Here is a 25677-nt window from a genome sequence, read left to right on the forward strand (position 1 = left end):
GGCAGAAGTTGGAGAAGGTTTTTGTTCTGTTGAGGAATAACTGTGCCCATGAATGGGGGAAAAAATGACCATAGGCACCCAAAAATTTTGTGAAATGCCTTCCTGGAGGCTGTAATGGCCACAAAGGGGCACCTCGATATTAGGGGTCGACCGATTATCGGGGGCCGATATTCACATTTTTTAAACTATCGTTATTGGAAACGTACGATATTGGTCAGACCTTCTCCCCCGTCCCTGCACAGCGCTCGCTGCAGTCTCTGACAATCTCTGTCATCCATGCGGCGGGCAGCAGAGAGATGACATCATCTCTCACTGCCTGCCTCGCATCACCGCTGTTCCCCTACGGCAGGGCTGTAGCTTTGGGCAAGCAGAGAGATAGTTACGTCATCTCTCACTGCCCGCCCGCATGTGTAAGTTTTCCCGCTCGGATGCCGCTGGGTGGCAGGTGACAGTGGCAAGTGACATGCTGCATCTGGGGGGCAAGTGACAGGGACAAGCCGTGTATGGGTAGCAAGTGACAGGGACAGGCTGCATATGGGTGGTGGGTGACAGTGACAAGCTGTGTATGGTTCACAGTGGCAAGTGACATCCTGCATCTGGATGGCAGGTGACAGTGGCATGCTGCATCTGGTGGCAGGTGACAGTGGCAAGTGATATCCTGCATCTGGATGGCAGGTGATAGTGGCAAGTGGCATGCTGCATCTGGTGGCAGGTGACAGTGGCAAGTGACATCCTGCATCTGGATGGCAGGTGACAGTGGCAAGTGACATGCTGCATCTGGTGGCAAGTGACATCCTGCATCTGGATGGCAGGTGACAGTGGCAAGTGACATGCTGCATCTGGTGGCAAGTGACAGGGACAAGCCGTGTATGGGTAGCAAGTGACAGGGACAGGCTGCATATGGGTGGTGGGTGACAGTGACAAGCGGTGTATGGTTCACAGTGGCAAGTGACATCCTGCATCTGGATGGCAGGTGACAGTGGCATGCTGCATCTGGTGGCAGGTGACAGTGGCAAGTGATATCCTGCATCTGGATGGCAGGTGATAGTGGCAAGTGGCATGCTGCATCTGGTGGCAGGTGACAGTGGCAAGTGACATCCTGCATCTGGATGGCAGGTGACAGTGGCAAGTGACATGCTGCATCTGGTGGCAAGTGACATCCTGCATCTGGATGGCAGGTGACAGTGGCAAGTGACATGCTGCATCTGGTGGCAAGTGACATCCTGCATCTGGATGGCAGGTGACAGTGGCAAGTGACATGCTGCATCTGGTAGCAAGTGACATCTTGCATCTGGTGGCAGGTGACGGTAGCAAGTAACATGATGGATCTGGTGGCAGGTGACGGTGGCAAGTAACATGATGGATCTGGTGGCAGGTGACGGTGGCAAGTAACATTATGGATCTGGTGGCAGGTGATGGTGGCAAGTAACATGCTGCATCTGGTGGCAGGTGACGATAGTGTAAAGAATATCGCACCTGATATCGGCTATTGGCCTGAAAAGCAGCCGAAATGTCGATTTCGGCCCAGAAAAAACTATATCGGTCGACCCCCTACTCCATAGTTATCTATCTATCCAGAATGTTTTGGACTGGCAGCTGGTGTCAGCCCTCCTGGTTCTTTAGTCGTTGCTTTAGATACATTAAGGTCAATTTAATGAATGTGAAACTTGCAATAGCAACCAATCGCACGCCAACCCCGGTTGTTGTGTAAGGCCTCGTACACACGACCGAACATGTCTGCGGACCAGTTTCAGCAGACCTGTTCGGTCGTGTGTACGGCCGACCAGACAATTTTCCGGCGGATCGGACAGGTTTCCAGCGGACAAATGTTTCTTAGCATGCTAAGAAACATGTCCGCTGGAAGCCTGTCCGTCGGACATGTTCGGTCGTCTGTACGACTTACCGAACATGTCCGCTCGGCCGAAAGCCCTCGCATGCATCGAAGTGATTCGACGCATGCGTGGAAGCATTGACCTTCCAGGGTCGCGCACGTCGCCACGTCATCGTCACCGTGTATCCTGTCCTCGCGGATTTCGGTTTGATGGTGTGTACAAACCATCAGACCGAAATCTCCGAGCGGACATGTCCGATGAAAACGGTCCGCGGACCGTTTTCATCGGACATGTCCCCTCATGTGTACGAGGCCCAAGAATTACACTGCCTCGTAAGATAAGATAACCCCACAGGTTTGCTTAAAGGAAATGTCACTTTTGTGGCAATCCGGAGATATCATACCATGGGTCTTGTTTCACTACATTGCACATTTCCCAAGAAATATTGCAGTTCTTTGGTAAAGTTTTCTTCACCCTCATTATTAGCGCTCCTTATTCCTTATCCCCCTGTGGATTATCAGGGTTTGAATGTGCTTCCTATTCTTCTTGCATGTCTTATTAGGGGTTCATCATAGTTTGACCAATCTAAAGATGGCCATAGGCTTCAGACAGAGATCAGATCCTAGGACCGGTACAGTACAGCAATTGTCAGGATCAGGTGCCATTTACCCGATGTGTTTCCTGTACGCCTATTTCCTTCAATCTCTCTTGATTTTCTAAATCCCCTCCCTGCTACTCCGACACAAAGAGGATAATTTACTACGTGCTGTGCTTCCTACGTAATGGTGCACCACAACGATTGTGCTTCACTCTTCCCTACCTCAGAAACTTGGAATGGCTGAAAACAACAGACCCCTTATGTCCCTCATGCCCAACCTGTGGCCCTTTGGTCTATAATGTGCAGCCCTCGGACCTCAACAGTCTTTAGTGGTTGTCTCAATTGAGCAGCATGACTTCTCAGTACAGAGAATACAGCAGGAAGAGTAAGACTCCCTTGCTGAGCTTTGTTGTTGCTGTGGCGGGGGGCTGATCCAGAGAATCTGACTTTACCAAAGAGGCCATGATAGATATAGTAGTCAGTGACTGGCAACCCTTCATATCTGAGAGATCAGGTTTGGGTGAACGTCACCTTTGATATACCGTATTTTCCGGCGTATTAGACGACTTTCTAACCCCTTAAAATCTTCTTAAACGTCGGGGGTCGTCTTATACGCCGGTAACCTAACATCCCTTACCTTATCCTAAGACATGCAGAATCGCGGGCGTACGTTTTTTCAAAAGCCGCGCCTCCTACGTCTTCTGTTCCATGATAGGCGGAACACTCAGCTTCCCAGCAGGCACTGTGTTCAGTGTTCGCCTATCACGGAGGCCCTCTTGTCCTGTGTTTAGTGTCCGCCTATCATGGAGGCCCTCTTGTCCTGTGTTTAGTGTCTGCCTATCACAGAGGCCCTCTTGTCCTGTGTTTAGTGTCCGCCTATCACGGAGGCCCTCTCGTCCTCGGACGAGAGGGCCTCCGTGATAGGCGAACACTGAACACAGTGCCTTCTGGGAAGCTGAGTGTTCCGCCTATCACCGAACAGAAGACGTAGGAGGCGTGGCTTTTGAAAAAATGTATGGCCGCTATTCTGCATGTCTTAGGATAAGGTAAGGGCACAGTGAGTCTGGCATGTAATGGGGCACAGTCTGGCATGTAATGGGGCACAGTCTGGCATGTAATGGGGCACAGTCTGGCATGTAATGGAGCACAGTCTGGCATGTAATGGGGCACAGTCTGGCATGTAATGGGGCACAGTCTGGCATGTAATGGGGCACAGTCTGGCATGTAATGGAGCACAGTCTGGCATGTAATGGGGCAAAGTCTGGCATGTAATGGGGCACAGTCTGGCATGTAATGGGGCACAGTCTGGCATGTAATGGAGCACAGTCTGGCATGTAATGGGGCACAGTCTGGCATGTAATGGGGCACAGTCTGGCATGAAATGGGGCACAGTCTGGCATGTAATGGGGCACAGTCTGGCATGTAATGGGGCACAGTCTGGCATGTAATGGGGCACAGTCTGGCATGTAATGGTGGCACCGTGAGGCGAGGCATGACTAGTAGGAAGGGGGTAGTCTTATACGGCGAGTGTATCCCAAAACCAACATTTTGGCTGGAAAATTAGGGGGTCGTCTTATACGCCGGCAAATACGGTATTACAATTACTGTTCTAGATATTTTTTTTCTTAGGAAACAAATAAAGCCTTTTGGTTTTCTGAAACTACCTCTGCATGAAAAGCGTGCCGCACTTCTAAATCACAAAGCGCACAGTCTGGCATCATTACCATTTACAGGGCACCAATCTCCCTGATTGGTCACAGTAATTGCTGTGAGGTTACATAGAGCGGCTTCTGCCTCCACCACCCCTATCATGCAGACTGCAGACACAAGGCAGCGCTGAATTTTCGGCAAATTACGGCTAATAAGCTCCGCCGTAGCAGCGTTTTCAGAGATGCAGCGCTCTGCTTATAAACAAAAAGCAATTTGAAATGACTGCTTTCATTCCGGTGTGTTACAGCTGAGCACTCCAACAACACACGGAGTAATGGCAGCGCAAGGCCGGGATTGTTCTGCGCAGGGACAGGTGTTCTCCCGCCTCGCACGCAGTCTGCTCTGTGTATTCCGCATCGTCTTTCTTTGATAAGCCTTCTGCTTGCTGCCGGGACCGTTTTGTAATACATGTTCTGAGATAGGAACTGAAAGACAGGTATGGGATTTGATTTGAAATGCCTGGGACTCTGGCTTTTCTGTAGAAGGGATTTAATAGAAAATCTGGAGCCTAAAATAACAAGAAATAAATGTTTTAAAAGAACATCTCAGCCCAAAAAAAGGTATTTCTTCATTATTCAACTCAGACAAGGGGTGTCTGCGGAATGCTGTCCGTGGTCCTGAAAAGGAGATTAGCTCCTGCCCCATCAAAGAGAACTGAGATAAGCCGTGCCGCCAAACCGCCGCCGTCGCTGCTTCTATATGTATTTACGCTAAAGGGACACTAGAGGGCGCAGGGCACAAAATATTCTATTATACCTCTACAGATGCCTTGTATTTGTCTAATGACGTCAAGAACATTGTGTACCTGATCTGATCATTTAGGGCTCATTTTGGGTTTATTTACTAAAGCTGGAGAGTAAAAAAATCAGGATCACTTCTGCATAGAAACCAATCAGCCTCTGACCTCATCGAGCCTGGCATTTCACTCTCCAGCTTTAGAAAATGTGAGCTAGATTCAGAGGACACTTACGCTGGCGTATCTATAGATACGCAGCGTAAGTGTCCAGATGCGCCGTCGTATCTATGCGCCTGATTCCTAACACTAGATACGCCTGAAATATGGCTTCAGCCGACCGACGTAAGTTGCCGTACGCCGTCGTATCTTGGACGCATATTTACGCTGGCCGCAAGGGGCGCTTCCGTAGATTTACGCGTCGAATATGCAAATGACCTAGATACGCCAATTCACGAATGTACTAGCGCCCGTCGTAGTAAGCTACGCCGTTTACGTAAGGCGTACGTCCGTCGTAAAGTTATCCCTGCTATAGGTGGAGCGACCCATGCAAAGGTATGGACGTCGGAACAGCTGTCGAATTTTACTTAGTTTATGTAAGTCGTACAGGAATGGGGCTGGGCGTAGGCTACGTTCACGTCGAAAGCATTGAGCCGACGTATCTTAGGGAGTATATGCGACGTGATTCTGAGCATGCGTGTGCATGCGCCGTTCGATCGGCCCTTCATTTACATGTGGTCACGGTTAATTTAAATGTAGCACGCCCACTACCTGCCTACTTTGAATTAGGCGGGCTTACGCCGACCATATTACGCTACGCCGTGGCAACGTACGGGGCGAGTACTTTGTGAATACTGCTCTGGGCGCGCCGTCGCCGTAGCGTATAATCGATACACGACGCCCGCCTAACGATGCACCGAGGTACGTGATTGTAAGTCAATTAAGTGAGCAGTCTACAAAATGTGTTGACAGGCAACATGCTGATAGGTGGAGAGAGCTGCGTGAGTAGGGAGATGACTTCTCCAGTCTACTGCTGCTCTTTCACGATCCGGTCAGCAGGCTGGTTGTGGAGAGAAAGACAGCGCTGTGTTCCTTAAAGAGACACTTGCATTTTGCCAATACATGGCAAGGTGACAATGTGTTTTCCTAAGGGTACCCCAGTTATATTCAAATTACCAGCACGACCCACACAGTTTCTGCCTGCACTGCTGCCGGATAGAAAACCTGGTCCTTCTAGGTATAGGGGAGTATGTGACCTCTTTCTGGGCTGCTGCTGGATAGAAAACGTGGTCCTTCTAGGTATAGGGGAGTATGTGACCTCTTTCTGGGCTGCTGCCGGATAGAAAACCTGGTCCTTCTAGGTATAGGGGAGTATGTGACCTCTTTCTGGGCTGCTGCTGGATAGAAAACGTGGTCCTTCTAGGTATAGGGGAGTATGTGACCTCTTTCTAGGCTGCTGCTGGGTAGAAAACCTGGTCCTTCTAAGTATAGGGGAGTACGTGACCTCTTTCTGGGCTGCTGCTGGATAGAAAACCTGGTCCTTCTAGGTATAGGGGAGTATGTGACCTCTTTCTAGGCTGCTGCCGGATAGAAAACTTGGTCCTTCTAGGTATAGGGGAGTATGTGAGCTCTTTCTGGGCTGCTGCTGGATAGAAAACTTGGTCCTTCTAGGTATAGGGGAGTATGTGACCTCTTTCTAGGCTGCTGCCGGATAGAAAAGCTGGTCCTTCTAGGTATAGGGGAGTATGTGAGCTCTTTCTGGGCTGCTGCTGGATAGAAAACTTGGTCCTTCTAGGTATAGGGGAGTATGTGACCTCTTTCTAGGCTGCTGCCGGATAGAAAAGCTGGTCCTTCTAGGTATAGGGGAGTATGTGACCTCTTTCTGGGCTGCTGCTGGATAGAAAACTTGGTCCTTCTAGGTATAGGGGAGTATGTGACCTCTTTCTAGGCTGCTGCTGGATAGAAAACTTGGTCCTTCTAGGTATAGGGGAGTATGTGACCTCTTTCTGGGCTGCTGCCGGATAGAAAACCTGGTCCTTCTAGGTATAGGGGAGTATGTGACCTCTTTCTGGGCTGCTGCCGGATAGAAAACCTGGTCCTTACAGGTATAGGGGAGTATGTGACCTCTTTCTGGGCTACTGCCGGATAGAAAACTTGGTCCTTCTAGGTATAGGGGAGTATGTGACCTCTTTCTGGGCTGCTGCCGGATAGAAAACTTGGTCCTTCTAGGTATAGGGGAGTATGTGACCTCTTTCTAGGCTGCTGCCGGATAGAAAACTTGGTCCTTCTAGGTATAGGGGAGTATGTGACCTCTTTCTGGGCTACTGCCGGATAGAAAACTTGGTCCTTCTAGGTATAGGGGAGTATGTGACCTCTTTCTAGGCTGCTGCCGGATAGAAAACTTGGTCCTTCTAGGTATAGGGGAGTATGTGACCTCTTTCTGGGCTGCTGGATAGAAAACCTGGTTCTTCTAGGTATAGGGGAGTATGTGACCTCTTTCTGGGCTGCTGGATAGAAAACCTGGTTCTTCTAGGTATAGGGGAGTATGTGACCTCTTTCTGGGCTGCTGCCAGATAGAAAACCTGGTCCTTCTAGGTATAGGGGAGTATGTGACCTCTTTCTGGGCTGCTGCCGGATAGAAAACGTGGTCCTTCTAGGTATAGGGGAGTATCTGACCTCTTTTTGGGCTGCTGCTGGATCGAAAAGCTGGTCCTTCTAGGTATAGGGGAGTATGTGACCTCTTTCTGGGCTGCTGCTGGATAGAAAACTTGGTCCTTCTAGGTATAGGGGAGTATGTGACCTCTTTCTGGGCTACTGCCGGAAAACCAGGTCCTACCAGGTATAGGGAAGTACACAATATTGCCAAAAGTATTGGGACACCTGCTTTCGCACGCACATGAACTTTAATGGCATCCCAGTCTTAGTCCGTAGGGTTCAATATTGAGTTAGTCCACCCTTTGCATATAGGGGAGTATGTGACCTCTTTCTGGGCTGCTGCCGGATAGAAAACCTGGTCCTTACAGGTATAGGGGAGTATGTGACATCCTCCTGCTAAGACAGTGCATTGGTCTAGCACCCAATCTGTAGACTTAAGCACTGTCATATGATAGACGAGGTGAGGTTGCCACTCCGACACAGATGACACATCAAATTCTAGAGCTCCAGCAGAGCGAGTAACAGCTTAGGATCACTGGTAATGTGAGTATAACTGTGGAGGGGTCTTCTAAAATCACACTGTCAGTTTGGTCTAAGGCCTGACTCACACCTATGCATTTTTAGTCCTTTTTGCATTTTGCACTACAGAAAGTGTTCCATAGGAAACCATGTTAAATGGACTGCAGTGCAAATCTGCAAAATGCAAAAAGCACTAAAAAAGCATAGGTGTGAATCAGGCCTAAATGAGCAAAGTGATAGCCTATCGTTAACTGTAAGTGGCGCCATCTGCCTGACTGTGCTCTGCGGCGGGGCTGTGTAAATTCCAGAACCCCCAATGCCCACGTTCCTGCACAAACGACTGTATTTTTAAATTGGGCGCATGCAGTCAAGAAGAAGAAATGTCACCAGCACACAAGGATCTCCAAAAATGGGTCCAAGAACTTTAATCACACAGTTACAAAAGGCAAAGTTTCGGAGCCACGCAGGACCCCTTCATCGGGCATGCCTGATGAAGGGGTCCTGCGTGGCTCCGAAACGTCTCCTTTTGTAACTGTGTGATTAAAGTTCTTGGACCTATTTTTGGAGATCCTCGTGTGCTGGTGACATTTTTTTCTTCATGTGTAAATTCCAGGACTGCATGGTCAGAAATATGAATACATTGGCTTGTGAAGTAGTATGTATTTCCTCCACCTTGAGTTCAGCTTTAATTTTAATTGTAATAAGCCAGATTCTTAAACGAGATACGACGGCGTATCTCCAGATACGCCATTGTATCTCTAAGTTGCGCGGTCTTATCTATGCGCCTGATTCTTAGAATCAGTTACGCATAGATTTCTCGTAGATCCGACTGGCGTAACTGTGTTACACCGTCGTATCGTAAATGCATATTTACGCTGGCCGCTAGGTGACGCTTCCGTCGAAATCTGCGCCGAGTATGCAAATTGGCTAGATACGCGAATTCCTGAACGTACGCCCGGCCGACGCAGCAAAGTTACGCCGGTTACGTTAGGCTTTTTTCCGGCGTATAGTTACCCCTGCTATATGGTGGCGTAAGTGCGGCGTACCAATGTTAAGTATGGCCGTTGTTCCCGCGTCTAAATTTTAAAAAGTTACGTCGTTTGCGTAAGTCATCCGTGAATGGGGCTGGACGTCATTTACGTTCACGTCGAAACCAATGACGTCCTTGCGGCGTACTTTGGAGCAATGCACACTGGGAAATTCCACGGACGGCGCATGCGCCGTTAGGGAAAAACGTCAATCACGTTGGGTCACAGTACATTTACATAAAACACGCCCCCCTGATCCAAATTTGAATTAGGCGGGCTTACGCCGGCCGATTTACGCTACGCTTTGAGAATACAGCACTTGCCCGTCTAAGTTGCGGAGGCGTAACGTAAATCGCATACGTTACGCCGCCGCAAAGATACGCGCTCCTACGAGAATCTGGCCCAATCTGTATTGGGGGAAAAAAATGTAATTCTTTCCATGAGGCCATGCAGACATGTTGAGGGAGGAGGCCTCAATATTCTTTTGGCCTCTGGCTTCTAGTGACTTTTTTCTTTTCAACGACACAAACTTTGGCACATAATAAATAGAATAAAATAAAAGAATGCAGGGTAGAGAGGTTATATACTGCATATACTGTAATGTACAAGCATTCTTATCCCCGAACTACTAGAGAAACCAGTGGAGGCGACGGCTTATACTGGCATATGCAAACTCCGTACCTTCAACTGTTGAGAATGTCCCTGCATGTTCCTCTGCTAGGGACTTGACCTCTCTCAATAATCGAAGGGCAACAGACCATTCTCATTGGGCCAGATTCACAAAGAGTTACGCCGGCGTATCATTAACTCTGAATCTAAGCCCGTCGTATGTCTAAATGTATTCTCAAACTGAGATACACTTAAACATGCCTAAGATACGACGGCCTGCGCCGTTGTATCTTAGGGTGCAATATTTACGCTGGCTGCTAGGTGGCGCGTCCATTGAGGTCGGCGTAGAATATGCTAATGAGTAGTTACGCCGATTCACGAACGTACGCTTGCCAGTCGCAGTAAAGATACGCCGTTTCCGTAAGCGATACGCGGCGTAAAGATAAACATGCCCCCTAGGTGGCGTATCCTATGTTAAGTATGGCCGTCGTTCCCGTGTCGAAATTTTTAAATTTACCGTCGTTTGCGTAACTCGTCCGTGAATAGGGCTGGACGTCAATTATGTTCAGGTCGAAACCAATGACGTCCTTGCGACGTCATTTAGCGCAATGCACGTCGGGAAATTTTAGGGACGGCGCATGCGCATTAGGTTCGGCGCGGGAACGCGCCTAATTTAAATGCTCTACGCCCCCTACCCGGCTGATTTGAATTACGCGGGCTTGCACCGGGGGATTTACGCTACGCCGCCGCAACTTTACAGGCAAGTGCTTTGTAAATCAAGCACTTGCCCGTAAAACTTGCGGTGGCGTAACGTAAATGAGATACGTTACGCCGCCGCAGATCTACGTGAATCTGGCCCATTGAATGTCTCAATCCTTCACAGCCAGTTAACAGCCAAAGCAGCAACATCTTTCCAATGCCTCGTATATCAATCCACCCTCCATTCCCTCCTCCGGCCTCTCCCGACACTTCCATCACCTCACATAATGTACCAAAAGGCACTTCTCAAAAAACATATTTTTTTTTTCTTTTTTGATTTTTTCTTTTTTTCTTTTTTATATATATTTTTTTTGTATTTTTAATTTTAAAAACGTTTTTAAAAAAAGTTTTTTTTTCTTTTCTTCAAGTTAAGACGAGAGAGTGGCGCGTCACTCAAGTCATTAGAAACCTCCCTGCACACCTATGTACAGAAATGGTAGAAAGGGACAAGGGGAGTAACAGTAATGGAATGCACACATGCTGGGATTGACAACGTTCAAGACAAAAGTTTGACAAAAGGCTCCATTGCGAGGATAAACCGCTCCTCTGCTCTGCCATTCATTCAAGGATCTCCAACCGGTGGCTGGTGAGGAACACGAAGCGCACTTTGACTTTGCCGGGGAAGTTCTCAGCAGGTGCTCAGTTGGGACACTTGCTGCATTATGCACTTAGTGTGATTAGCAGAAGTTATTGTTTTTTTTAAAGTAGATGTAAACCCTTACCAGATGCACTGTGGGGTTGATGTACTGAAACTGGAAAGTGCAAAATCTGGTACAGCGCTGCATAGAAACCAATCAGCTTCCAAGTGTTAAGGCCCTTTCACACATGTAGGTAGATTCACATACAATGGCCTAAAATTAGGACGGCCTAGCCTAGTCTTTTTAGGCTACACCGCCGTAAATTATTTAGGCTATTAGTGATTCTCAAACCACTTACCTTCAAATTTTCGGCGGCGTAGCCTAAAACGAGCGGGCGTAAGCGCGCCTAATTCAAATGACTGGGAGGGGGCGTGTAGTATGGAAATGAGGCTTGACCTCACGTTTTTTGACGTTTTTTTTACACTGCGCATGCGCCGGGCGACTACATTTCCCAGTGCGCATTGCGGCTAAGTAGGCCGTACGGGCCTATTGATTTCGACGCTGACGTAAACGACGTAACTCCTGATTCGCGGACGACTTACGCAAACGACGTTAACATTTTGAAATTTGCGGCGGGAACGGCGGCCATACTTAACATTGGCTAGGCCACTAGAGCATAGCTCTAACTTTAGGCGGCCTATCTCTTACGTAAACGACGTAATTCGACGGCGTAGGCCTGGCGTACGTTTGCGTTCGGTCGTGAATCGGCGTATCCCCTCATTTAAATCTACGCCGGCCGCAATGGAAGCGCCATCTAGCGGGCCAAAGGAAACATTGCAATCTAAGATAGAACGGCGCAAGCCAGCCTATCTTAGATATGTTTAAGTGTATCTCTGTTAGAGAATACACTTAAACATAGGCCGGCTTAGATTCAGAGTTAGGTCGGCTTATCTGTAGATAAGCCGGCCTAACTCTTTGTGAATCTACCTAATGGTGTCTGATCAGATCCACTTGTCTGTTTTTCAGGCGGGTCTGATCGGATGCTCCACCTATCGGTCGATCGGATGCTACACCTATGGAGCAAATGGTGTCAGCGGTAACATGTTCGCTGACATCCGATGCTAATTCAGATGGACGGAAACCCTATTTTCCATCCATCTGGCGGATCGGATGAAAATGGACAGGCGGACCTGTTTTCATCCGATCTCCCATAGAGGACAGCGGGGCTTTGACAGGTCCGTCTCTCCTCACAGTGAGCGGAGGTGGACCTGTCATCCGCTTGCTCAGCATAGATCAACGGATCGATTCCTGCTGAGCAAGCGGAGTCCGTCAAAACGGACAGCCCTGTGCGAAAAGGGCCTTCTTGTCAAAGCTTAATTGAACAAGCTGGAAGCTGATTGGCTATCATGCACAACTGCAGCAGATTTTGCACTTTCCAGTTAATCAATCCCACTGTATATCATAAGCAATTATCATAATAGTTACTTTCTCTTAAAATACAATTTTTATTCTCTTTTGCACCTCAGGGATGCTGATCTTTTTCAGCAACTTCATGTCTACATTAATGTCCTGCAGCATCATCTGCACATAATCGCTCTTTGTACTGGCTTCCTAAAAAAGACAACGGTAGGAGTGTTGATTGCCACTTTAAGCAAGCTGCTAGCAGGCTTCAGCAGGCTTTCAACAAGCTTCAAGAAGTGCAAAAGCCTGCTAGCAACTTGTTTTAAAGTGGCAATCAACAACACTCCCATTAGGATCTGTATTCAACATTTACAAACCCGAGATGAATGATACTTTAGGACAGGGGTAGGCAACCTCGACCCGCTGTTTTGAAACTACAAGTCCCATGAGACATTGCAAGACCCTGACAATCACAGGCATGACTCCTAGAGGCAGAGGCATGATGGGATTTCTAGTGTCACCACAGCTGGAGGGCCGAGGTTGCGTACCCCTGCTTTAGGAGCGTCAACAAAGCTTACTGAAAGCTCTGCAAGTACTTTGTTAATGCTGTTTACGTTGCTTTTTTATAAGATGAAGCCCATGTAAAAGAGGCCTAGGGTTTAGATCTACTTTAATGAGATTCTCCAGGCAAGGGGTAAACTCCACTTACAGATACGAGCTGTTGAGTGTTATAGCCCTCAACATTTGTGAAATTTGAGGCAGACGACCAGTTATCAGGGGCATCTGCCAAAGAAACCAGTTTGGTTCTGCCATTGTGTATTGCCGTGCCTTCCACAGCAAAAGTCTTGGCAAGGATAATTTCATTGGGTCCATACTTCACACAGTCCTTTCTATGCCACAAAAGGTAATGGGCTAGGGGCTTTACAGTCCTCGTCAGTGAGAAATGGTAACTTTCCCCATGGGTTTTCATTTTCATATATTAGAGCTTATTCAGTATGACATAGAGCAGTTACCCATTCAATTAATTAATCAATCAATCAATCAATCAATCAGTGATCTGCTTCATACACTGTATGGCCAAAAGAATGTGGATCCCCCTCCACATTAAATAAGTTCAGGTGCTTCCAGTAAAAAGTACTGATAATGCTACAAAATACAGTTAGGTAGATTCAGGTACATTGGATTAAAGTTACGGTAGCGTAGCTTAGCGTGTTTAGGCTACGCCGCCGTAAATTACCTTGGCTAGTAATGATTCTTAATATACTTGCCTGCTAATATACGGCGGCGTAGCCTAAAGCGGGCGGGCGTAATGGAAGCGCCACCTAGCGGCCATCCAAAATATTGCAATCTAAGATAGGACGGCGCAAGCCGTCATATCTTAGATATGTTTAAGCGTATCTCTGTTTGAGAATACGCTTAAACATAGGTCGGCGTAGATTCTGAGTTAGGTCAGCTTATCTACTGATAAGCCGACCTAACTCTACCTGAATCTACCTAAATGACATTTTATACTTTGTGGTAACAGTTTGGGGAAGGTCCTTTTCTTTTCCTCAATGTGTACAAAGCCAGCGCCATAAAGACATGGGGGTTGATTTACCAAAACTGAAGAGTGCAAAATCTGGTGCAGCTCTACATAGAAACCAATTGGCTTCCGAAGCTTAATTGGACAAGCTGAAGTTAGAAGCTAATTGGCTACCATGCAGAGCTGCACCGGATTTTGCACTCTCCAGATCTAGTAAACCAACTCCATTTTTATGACCAGTTTGGTGTGGAGGAACTCGAGTGGCCTGCACAGAGCCCTGAGCACCACCCCCATTTACGATGAATTGTAATGGAGATTGCGATCCAGATCTTCTCATCCACAATCAGTACCTGACCCCACAAATGCTTTGAGTGAATGAGCACCAATTCCCCAAAATGCTCAATACTTGTGGATAGCCTTCCAAGAGGAGTGGAGGCTTTTATAGCTGCGGGGTGTCCATAGTTTAAGAACGGGATGCCCAACAAGCTTCCGTAGATGTGATGGTTGGGTGTCCACAAACGTTTGGCCATATAGTGTAGGTATGGGCTGCCACCCGCCCATAGGACATCTGTATTTACTATTCACTGCCTCAATGAATTAGCCATTACACAATCGGTAGTTTTATGCAAATGTAGCTCACAGGTAGACGAAGGAGACTTCTGCTGTTATAAGCCAAAATACAGTGGATGCTTTATACAACGTTAATAACCAACACACCTGTCTCTTGAGAATTTCCAGTCTCATTAATTTACTATGTAACAGTGATGGCTTACATTGTTTAACTGTACCTTCCGCTGTCACATGATGCCCTCAGCCATTTTGCGGGCACAAACCAATACATTTCAGTTAAAAAGACTATTGTGCATAAAGCTATCAGAAAAGTGGCATCATTGGGGCATTGCACGTTACATTTTTCCATGCGGATAGCCACGATAATGCCACAGTAATGTCACTGGTTCCTTCTGAACCTGTAGACCAGGGATATGCAATTAGCATACCTCCAGCTGTTGCAGAACTACAAATCCCATGAGGCATAGCAAGCCACAAGCATGACACCCAAAAGCAGAGGCATGATGGGACTTGTAGTTTTACAACAGCTGGGGGTCCGCTAATTGCATATCCCTGCTGTAGACTCTATAACAGTAACCAAAATAAACAATAGCCAGAAATGGTGTGCTGTAAACAGGTACACTTTAAAAGGCCAGAAAATATAAAGTACAAGCTAGTGTATATAAAAGACTTGGTGATAATATTTCAGTGGTTAAAGTGATTGTAAACCTCAGACATGAAATAGGAAGAAAGCGCCTCCTTCTATACCAGTGATGGCAAACCTTGACACCCCAGATGTTTTGGAACTACATTTCCCATGATGCTCAACTACACTGAAGAGTGCATAAGCATCATGGGAAATGTAGTTCCAAAACATCTGTGGTTTCCGAGGTTTGCCATCACTGTTCTATACTGTCTACTTGTCTCTATCCAAAGCACTGAGTGTGGTTCCTCTCTGCTGCTTTGTTGACCTGTTATCTGTATGAGTCACTTCTTAAGGCCGGGTTCACACTTGTCCAAAAAACGCTCCGACATTAGGAGCTCATGTCGCATGACGTGTGAAAATCAATGTTTCCCTATGAGAGCTGTCTTCACTGGTCTGACACAAGTCGGTCCGACTTTGAAAACGTTCCCTGTACTACTTTGGTCCGACATTGATCCTACTTCAGCTAATGGAATATCATTGAAGTCGGACCAAAGTAGGGGCCGTGTCCTTACCATCCGACTTTTGACATCCGACATGTGATTAGAGCAGCAGTAAAAAGAATTTATCTCAGTCTGGGATTGTTTTGATTGGTCAAAGATTGGTCAAAGTTTATTGTTGTGGTGAGGGGTGACTGCTTCCCTGAACACATTGCACTTTCAAAGAGTAATTCAGCCTATAGGTCTTCACTGCTATCTAACCAAGAAAGTCTTCTCCAATGGGGGGGGGGGGGGGAATAAGATACTGTATTTTTGTGACCTGTGCTCTCTAATAAAGTATTCTTAGACAGGTAGGTGAGATAAGTAAAAAAAGTCAAGCTTGCATGTAGGGTTCTCAGAAGACCGTGAACCGGATTCACGTCCATTTTGGGCAGCTTTGACTTAAACGAAAGGTACTGTAGAACAATCCTCCCATCAATAAGTGGCACTTTAATATAAAGGCAGCTGGAAGGATCCACCCCCGGATTAAAAAAACCTAAGTATAGTTATTGACCACAGATGGACATCTCGGAGCTGTGGCCTACACAGTGGCCTTCACAGCTGGCATAATACACATGCACTGGGTTGGTGGGCCATCTCCAGAGACGGCTTCTGAGACCTTTCTCTATATTTAAGGTTTGTTAAGGGGCTGTGAGAGTCTAAAGCCTCATACACATAATCTGACTTTTCCGTGGATTTTTGTCCGAAGGGCGTTGGCCGTGAACCTGTTCTGCATACACACGGCAGAACTTTTTCAGCCAACATTCGCCAAATCATGTGTTTTTTCAGCTCTTTACCGCCACCCTTTGGGTAACTTCTACTATTGTTGTCTGATGTTTAGCATTGATTCGGAGCTTCCGTGTTTGTACTTTGGACTTTAGTCCGATGGATATGTGTACACACGATCGGATGATCCGACGTAACGCATTTGTTGACGGAAAGTTTGAGAGCATGCACAGCGAACATTTGTCCGTGGAAATTCTGACAACAATCGTCCGATGGAGCATACAGAAGGTCGGATTGTCCGATAAAAACACGTCTATCAGACCGCTGTTGTTGGAAATCCGATCGTGTGTATGGGCCTTAACTCTAAAAGTCCTTTAACCATGCTCAGAATACAGGAATGTTCCAGTAATGATTCAAATCGCTATATAAGCTCTTTATATACATTGCAACTTGTTTTATATTTACTGCCTCTTAAGAGTGAAAAGAAAACTAGAATTTCTTTTGAAAGTACTGTATTTTTTTTTCTTTTAAAAAAACATTTTGTGTTTTTTAAAAAAACAAGTTCTTGTCCACGGCCCAACATTGTTAAATAACATAGCCTCATATTCATACGTTATCAACGCTAGACAACCATCTTGCCCAAGGTGCTTACCAGCGATTGCGATACTTATATCGTTTTTTTTAAAGGATAAACTTCCGGACGGTGGCCAAAAATGACCATGGACTTGATCAGATGCCAAAAAACGTAAATGTCAGACTTTCTGCAACATAGGAGACAATAGTGCGTGTATAGCATGCCGGAACAAAAAAAATTACATCCCTCTTGCCCGTAGAAGAAGGGGAATAGAGAAAAAAAAAAATGAAGATTAAAAGGGATCGTTGATTTAAATTTCGGCCAAACTGAACTGGAATGAAGCCCATGAAAGAAAGTCTGTCTAGTTTAGCACTAAAAGAATGCAGTCAGGAAGAGGGGTGGGATTCGGGAGTTTAATAATAAAAGAAAAAGAGGAAATGAAAGCTGCCGCTGTACAACCGAGGAGGTCACGTTCCGATACAATCCAGATGTCCTGTCAATCCTCCTCTCCACCGCCGTACAAGTCAGCCAGTTTTTTAAAGCGGGGGCCCCAGTCGTTCAAGTACTCAAAGTCCTGATCCTCAGAGCTGGAGGAGTTGAGGGAGCTGACGGAACCCGCGGTGGATCCGCTCCCCTCATAGTCAAAAACCAGCAGCGAGTCGTAAGGTGGCGCGGTGGGGTCGTTGTCTGCCGCTCTCAGGCCCTGTGGGACAAGACAGAAGGAGTTATTCAAACATACTAAAGTGTAAGATATTGGAGAAAAAGTTCAAGAGCAAAGGTTCTCAAACACAGAATTACCACATTTTTGCACAGAAAAGATTGCCAGCATATTGGCGTACTTCCCCACTTTTTGAGATGGGAATGAGGGACACCTATCAGCAAAAGTATGCAGGCATAGGACACACCCCTTACCACACCCCCTTAAAGGAGAATTGTACAAAAAAAAAACAAGATTGGTTAAGTACTTTTTTACCACATCAGCTACAGATGGTGTGCTTGTTCCCGAACAGAAGGCAAGAGCAACCAGGTAAGTAAAATGAAGGGGGGTTGGGGGGCTGCAGCACTAAGATGCATAGGATGCATTAAGGTGAAAAAACATGAGGGTTTACAAACCCTTTAACTTCATGCATTCAACCCCCCTTATATTTACTTGAGCCCCATCTCGATCCAGCAGTGTGCATAAGAGCAGTGTCTCTCTCTCTCCTCACTGGCTCACATAGCAGGAGGAGCCCTTGCTGTCAATCACAGGCAGTGAGCCAATGAGGAGAGGGGGCGGGGGGCGACCCACGCTCTATGTTAGAATAGACAATGTTCAATCAGAATAGCACAGCTCGAGAGCAAGCCTACCTGAGTCTCCCCCCCATAGCAAGAGGCTTGCTACTGTGGGCACTTGGCAGAGGGGAGGAGCCAGGACTTTTGGCAGGGGGCCCAACAAGAAGAGGATCAGGGCTGCTTTGTGCAAAACCATTACACAGAGCAAGTAAATACAACATTTTTGTTGTTGTTTTTTAAATGACAACCTTTAGAAACACGTTAGGCATGAGTTGTGTTGTCTGCAAGGGATGGCCAAATGCTTTCATTTGAAAGGACATATTGGTTCCACACACACACATTGCAATTTAAAAAATATAATATCGGTCATTTGTTTTATTTAGAAATGTTAAAAAAAAATTATTTTTTGTACTCACCGTAAAATCCTTTTCTCTGAAGTCCATGGACGGACACAGCTTCCTTATAATCTTGACTGTAGGGTTATGTTCCGTCTATCAGGAGAGGAAGTCCTCTCCTGATAGACAGAAAATAACCATCAGGAGAGGACTTCCTCTCCTGATAGACGGAACATAACCCTACAGTCAAGATTATAAGGAAGTTGTGTCCGTCCATGGACGAAAGAGAAATTCATGTTTTTAAAATAATGCAAATTTCTCCCTTTATTCTGCAGACACATGAGATCCTTGAGATTCTGAATTTTTTTGTACACCACACAGCTAGACTTTAGTGACCCAGAGTCGCCAGTGCCATTCTTCACATTCCTCCTAAAAGTATGAGAGTTGGGGTGCCAGAACCTGTTTACTGCTGGCAATTTTTAATATGTATTAAAATGTAAGTTGTTATCTATATCTACTAGGTATAAATATTTGTGATGTATATGATATTTATATGGAATCCTAAACATTGCATTTTGTTCTCCTTAGAAGTGGTAAAATATCCCTGAGGAAGATTCTATTGATATAACTATTAATTGAAACGCGTTGGTTAACCTTCTACCCGTAACACCATCGGCCTTCCACTGGTGGTCACAGGACAAACTTTGTTTTTCAATACATGCAATGTTTTAATATTCTGTACAATATATGCAACATGTTGAATTTTCAATGAACGTTTTTCTATAATGTTTATATGTTAAATAAAATTTGTATTTTTTTATATAAGTTAGGTATATGTTATATATGTTTTTGAGGGATGATGGCAATCACTTGTCCAATTCTCTGAGTCTTTCTACTTTCTAGTGTCACTATGAGGGTCCTGCATTTAAAGAATAAATGTATAGGTTTTTTTAATTGGTCTGGTTAAAAAATATATATATAATGCAATTGAATATTTATGAGCACTTTAATGTCAGTAGATGGTGCTGTGGTTTTCTTTTCACATTCCAGGAGAATGCTCGTAATCCAAAGTACTCGTAGTCAATGGAAACGAAAATTATTTGCTCCGCATTGACTTAGATGGCATGCAATACCGCCTTTCTGAGGTTTGCCGAGGTCAGCTGAACTGTCCTCGGCCTTTCTGTCCCTTTTTCAAACGCCGCCGATCGGCACCATTCGGCTCCCCCCCCACTAAGTTAGGATTATAGGCAATACAGTGCTCGTATTGCGAATCGCTCGTTAACCGCGTTACTCGCAATCCAAGGTTCCACTGTATATATGTAAAGCGCTGTGTAAATTGACGGCGTTATATAAGTACCTGAAATAAATAAATAAAACTGCCGACCGATCTTAGACATCCACTCAATAAAATGTTTCAGTACGTCTCCATACACAATTCAGCTGAGAGATGTTAGTTGGTTTCCTTGCATAAATGTCCTGTTTCAAAATCCCCAATACGTAATTTCATTGGGAATCAAATCATGGCTTTGACTAAGTTTATCCATAGCCCTATTGTTGAGCCATTCCTTGGTTGATTTACTAGTGTGCTTCTGATCATTATCATGTTGAGAGACCCTTTTCTACTTCAACTTCAACTTTTGGACAGATGACCTTTTATTCCCTATAAACGCACTTGGATATAATGTAGAATGTATAGTTGACACTTTTATTACCTACTTGTAATGTGTAGTGGGCACTACTCCACTTGCAGATTATTTTCCTTACAGTAAGTTGCCCTGAAGCAGCAAAGCAACCCCATAACATAACAATTATACCACCATGCTCCACAGTTAACATGAGGGTCTTCTTCTGAAAGACTGTCTATGGCATGGGTCTTCAAACTACGGCCCTCCAGTTGTTCAGGAACTACAATTCCCATCATGCCTAATCATGTCTGTAAATGTCAGAGTTTTACAATGCCTCATGGGATGTGTAGTTCCGCAACAGCTGGAAGGCCATAGTTTGAGGATCCCTGGCCTATGGCAAGGAAAATATGGACAGCCGCACTCCAAAAAACCTTGATGGTTGTCTTTATTTAAAAAAAGGAAAAATGCACTACAAGTCACAGCACACAACACGGGAGTAAAATCATAGCTATGATTAAGCACTAATTTATAGTGCGAAACGCGTCAGATGTTTTACTCCCGTGTTGTGTGCTGAGACTTGTAGTGCATTTTCCCTTTTTTAAATAAAGACAACCATCAAGGTTTTTTGGAGTGCGGCTGTCCATATTTTCTTTTTCCATTTGTTGCCTTGTGCATTGCCAGCACCCTTGATCTCCTGAGACCATACTGATCACCCTAACACAATCCACCTGGAGCGGTAACTTTCTTTCATTGTCTATGGCAAGGGTCGTAGGGCCACAAAATATATATACCGTATTTATCGGCGCTGCATCGGAGGGGACAGGGAGGGGGGCAGGATGAGCGCCTTCAGATTACATACAGGAGAATCTCCTGTTTACTCATTGGGCTGCCATTGGATGACTGTTCTGTCTATCATAGGAGATGGGACTTCGTATTAAAGAGGCCACGAGTAAACAGGAGATTCTCCTGCATGTAATCTGTTGGCGCTCATCCTGCCCCCTCCCTGTCCCCTCCGAGGCTGCAGATGTGCATCGATCAGGCTGCACTGATGGCAACGGTGGGTCTGCATTCATGGCAATGGTGGGTTTGCATTCATGGCAATGGTGAGGCTGCAGATGGACACTAATTAGGCTGCATTGATGGGCACTGACCCCTTATTTGCTTCACAGTTCTTTATTTTTTTTTAAATAAAAAATTCCTGAAACTTCCATCTTAAAGTGAAGGTGCGTGTTATACGCCGATAAATACGGTATATCCAAATAACACACCCAAGCTCATCTCTTCACCACACACAGCCACAAAGGCAAGATAATTCTTGTAGGGCCGTGTATTAGTGCTTGGACGAACACACACACTTAGACCAAATTTTAATGGTTCAAAGAATGTCAGGCAAAATGGTCGGCCCTCACGCATATTAATTTCATCAAATCTGGCCCTCTTTGAAAAAAGTTTGGCTACCTCCGGGCTCCACTTACTTTATCACATGACTTTATTGGCTCTACTTGGATTATAGATCACAAATCGCAGACATTAGTCGCTAAACTATGCACAGGTGTAGTGTCACGTGACCGTATGTGCAGCTTTATCATCTAGCAATTTATAGAAAGAGGGAACTCCATATGATAGGTAGCAGAGCTCATTGCCCTCTACTGAACACAAGGGGAATACATTACAGCCAGGCATTATAACCTGGGTCCCCGCAACTAGAGCTAAATCATTAGTGTTGGTCTTACTTCATGAACCACACAGCTCAACTAAGAGCTATGGCTGATGCTTGTTAGAGAAACTAGTTCTTGTCTTTATGCATTTGTCAACTTGGTGTGCATCTGAAGAAGATGAAGAACAAGCTCCTTTATGATTTAGATATGGCAGCTAAAGGGATGAGAGCATTGCCTGGTGTGCTGTAAACCTGAGTTCAAATCTATTGTTTAGCTATTTTTTGTGACTCCGAAAGCATTGTAGTTGTTAAATAGAAGAATGAACACCTCAGCTTTTGAAAGATGGTGGTGGCTTGGAGGCTAAGTGTGATGAGAGGTCTGCTGGAGACCTGGGTTCAAACCCCATGGAAGGCAAGCCTTGTGGTTCTATGCATGTGGCCTCACTGCTCAAATATCCCAGGTACTGCATGATGTGGGTCCTTGGGGGAACATGTTGCTGTGGAATAGAAAACCCTCAAAAATTGCTAAGTACAAATAGTTTTCTGGGCTGCCCCAGCAAGACAGCCCATTGTTAATGTTGCATTGATATCACAGATTTTGGACCGAAGGAGGCGGGTCCTTAACCTAATGTGTTGCCCACACATGTTACAGGCCTGTGGGGGCCTGGGACTAGAGCGGACTGGTGGGTTGTCCATGGCCTCCAGGCTTTCACTCAGGAATTTGAACTCGAGTCTACTGTGCTTTCAGTGATTTGCCCTTGGGGGTCTACAGCACTTGTCTGGATTTGAACTTGGGTCTACGGCGCCCTGGTCAACGCTCTCATCCTCTGAGCTATTCACCTCTGCTCAATGGTTTGTGTATTTGTTCTCCTACTTAAGGAGTTGGCAGGAACTCAAAGGGATAAGCCAAGATTTGAACCAGCAACTCCAAAATCTCTGCTGGGCCCAGGGGCTGGCTGCTTAACCACTAAACCAAGGCCTAGCTCTGGCTCATAGGTTTAGCAGACATCAACACATAGTAAATCCAGACATAGTAAATTAAATGTATCCTTGACTCCTGATAGTCAGTGTTGATATGCAGGCTAATGGTCGCCAATGCTTTGGGCATTGCTCTCATCCACTAAGCTATCACCTCTTCTCAATAGTTGGTGTGTCCATTCTGCTATTTCAGAATCACAATTTCATGGCCAATTGTAAAATAAACACCATTGCAAAAGGGAATTGAGCTTTCTATGGGATTCAGGCTCCAAAACTACAATCTCAGGTTATCAGTGAATCAGCTGATTGAGGACCTGCTGACAAATTATAGAGGTAGGCTGTGTAATAATTGTAGCTCTGGGATGGAAATCCAGGCCCCCAAAGCTATAACCAAATAAGCGGTAGGTTAATTTACTAGGTTGACAAGACCTGATGACAAATTAAAGGGGTAGGCAGAACAGCATTAGTTGTGGGACAAGTTATAACCAACTCTAGTAAATCTAACCGAGGCCTCTACAACTATAACCAAATAAGAAAAACACCATCAACTACATGAAACTCATATTTATGAATATAAAGAGCAGAAATCGTTCTATTAGCGTGTGCCTCCATTGGTTAATGAGGCATCCTCCCTATAGTTTTGGAGGTGTGTGTTTGATTATCATAGTTTTGTAAATGTAGGTTTCAATTTCAGTGTTGGCAGCAATTTATTGCATTTGTGGTGGTAAGAGTTGGTGATGACACCTTGGAAATATCAGCCATTCTTTTCAGTAACGGTGCTGGCACATGGAGTTGGCTGTTCGCAGAAGAGTAAGCAGTGATGTCCGATATGTTGCAAGCAGTCTTGGTCCCATGGAAAGCCATCATAACAGCTAAATCCAGCGTTGGAGTGAGATTTCCTGAGCTTTTAGGCTTTTCTTTATTGGCTGTATAGTAGATAAATTCAAGATCTAGGGGCAGCCATTCTCACCTAATCAGACCCTCCATTCACCTCTAAAGCCTAGTACACACGCTCAGTTTTCTCTGCAAGAACCAGCAAGAAAACTGCTGGCAGAGCTTTCTTATACCGAGCGTGTGTACGAAGCTTTCAGGTTTCTCGTCAAGAAAACTGCCCAAAATCTTGACGAGAAAAATAGAGAACATGTTAGCCCTGTACACAGGGGCCAGAATCTCGTCAGGAAAAAACCTTTGTTTTTCCTGACGAGATTATTGGCAATAATCTCTTGCCGCCGAGTGTACAGACACCGCGGTTCTTTTGAATGGCAAGAACGCGGTGACGTCATCGCGTACGACGTCACATTAGATGCCGTCGCCGCCATCTTCCTGCACCCTACCTATGCCTAGGAAGCTACCGCGCATGCGTCAAAGTCATTTCGAGCATGCGTGGGTTTCCACGGCGACAGGTAAGTATACACACTCTCGGGTTTCTCGGCAGGAAAACACTGCCGAGAATCACGACGAGAAAATAGAGAACATGTTCTCTATTTTCCTCTTCGAGATTTAAGGCAGTTTTCTTGACGAGAAACCTGAAAGCCTCGTACACACTCACGGTATATGCGGCAAGAAAGCTCTGTCAGCAGTTTTCTTGCAGAGAAAACCAAGCGTGTGTACGAGGCTGTTCTCTATTATCTCGTCGTGATTCTCGGCAGTGTTTTCCTGCCGAGAAACCGGAGAGTGTGTATACTTGCCTGTCGCAGAGGAAACCCACGCATGCTCGAAATGACTTTGACGCATGCGCGGTAGCTTCCTAGGCATAGGTAGGGTGCAGCAAGATGGTGGCGCCAGCATGAAATGTGACGAGCGCATGCTCGTCGTACGCGATGACGCCACCGCGTTCTTGCCATTCAAAAGAACCGTGGTTCTTTGGAATGGAGTGTCTGTACACTCGGGCGGCAAGAGATTCTTGCCAAGAATCTCGTCAGGAAAAACAAAGTTTTTTTCCTGACGAGATTCTGGCCCGTGTGTACAGGGCTTTAGGAGTAGCAGATATAAATGCACTTGTATCCATTTACAAACGCCTACCTCCAATCCGATCCACAAAAAAAAAAGTAAAGTGGGCTCTATAGAGTAGAATGGGCTGCCATGCACCCTCTCCGCTCATTGTGGCCAGCGACTGGTTACCAAGTCGCTTAGGTGGCCCTCGCTCTTCAAAAGGTTGGGCACAACTGCTCTAGAGCAACTGCAAAGTGCGCAGTCTATTTGACTTTTAGTAAATCAACCCCATGGTATTTAAGCCATTAGATTGGGAGCATGCGCACTGGGATACGTTCACGGACGGCGTATGCGCCGTTCGTCAGAAACGTCAATTACGTGGGGTCACAAGTAATTTAAGTAAAACACGCCCACATCATCCACATTTGAATTAGGCGGGCTTACGCCCACCCATATACACTACGCCGCCGTAACTTCGGGCATAAGATCTTTCAGAATACAATACTCGCCTGATTGAGTTACGGCGGCGTAGCGCATATGAGATGCGCTAATCTTTCTGAATCTGGCCCAATGTGTTTACTTTCAGAGGTTTTTCTGTAGGCAGTGCACGATGAGACCCCCCTCCCCCCCATTCCGACTTTGGTCATTCACTGGTATGTAGGCAACTTAACAACTGACAGATAAAAAGACAAAACAATATGTGTTTATTGTAATTAAAAACATGGACTGCATTTAATATTCCTGACTTCTGCCAAATGTCTCAGAGGAAATCAAATCTCCATTTCATTATAAATCAGGAAAGGCTTTTTCTGTAATAAAAGAGAGCGAGCGCACAAAGAAACATGATATCCAATGTGCTCTGCTGACAACATTCTGAGCTTGTCATTTATTCAGAGAGCGCTC

At 45.8% G+C, this 25677-nt stretch overlaps 1 protein-coding gene across 1 annotated transcript in view; it reads right to left on the reverse strand.

The window, feature by feature from the left end:
- Window positions 1-17374: 17374 nt before the first annotated feature.
- The window catches only part of CDH4 (cadherin 4), an 836782-nt gene continuing 828479 nt past the window's right edge, over window positions 17375-25677 (reverse strand). The window contains exon 16 of the mRNA XM_040331280.1: window positions 17375-17678. Within this exon, the coding sequence (XP_040187214.1) occupies window positions 17472-17678 (207 nt within the window). The 3' untranslated portion in view covers window positions 17375-17471. The remainder of the gene's footprint in view (window positions 17679-25677) is intronic.

Source organism: Rana temporaria, chromosome 12, assembly GCF_905171775.1.
Source record: "Rana temporaria chromosome 12, aRanTem1.1, whole genome shotgun sequence".
In the NCBI taxonomy this organism is placed as follows: Eukaryota; Metazoa; Chordata; class Amphibia; order Anura; family Ranidae; genus Rana; species Rana temporaria.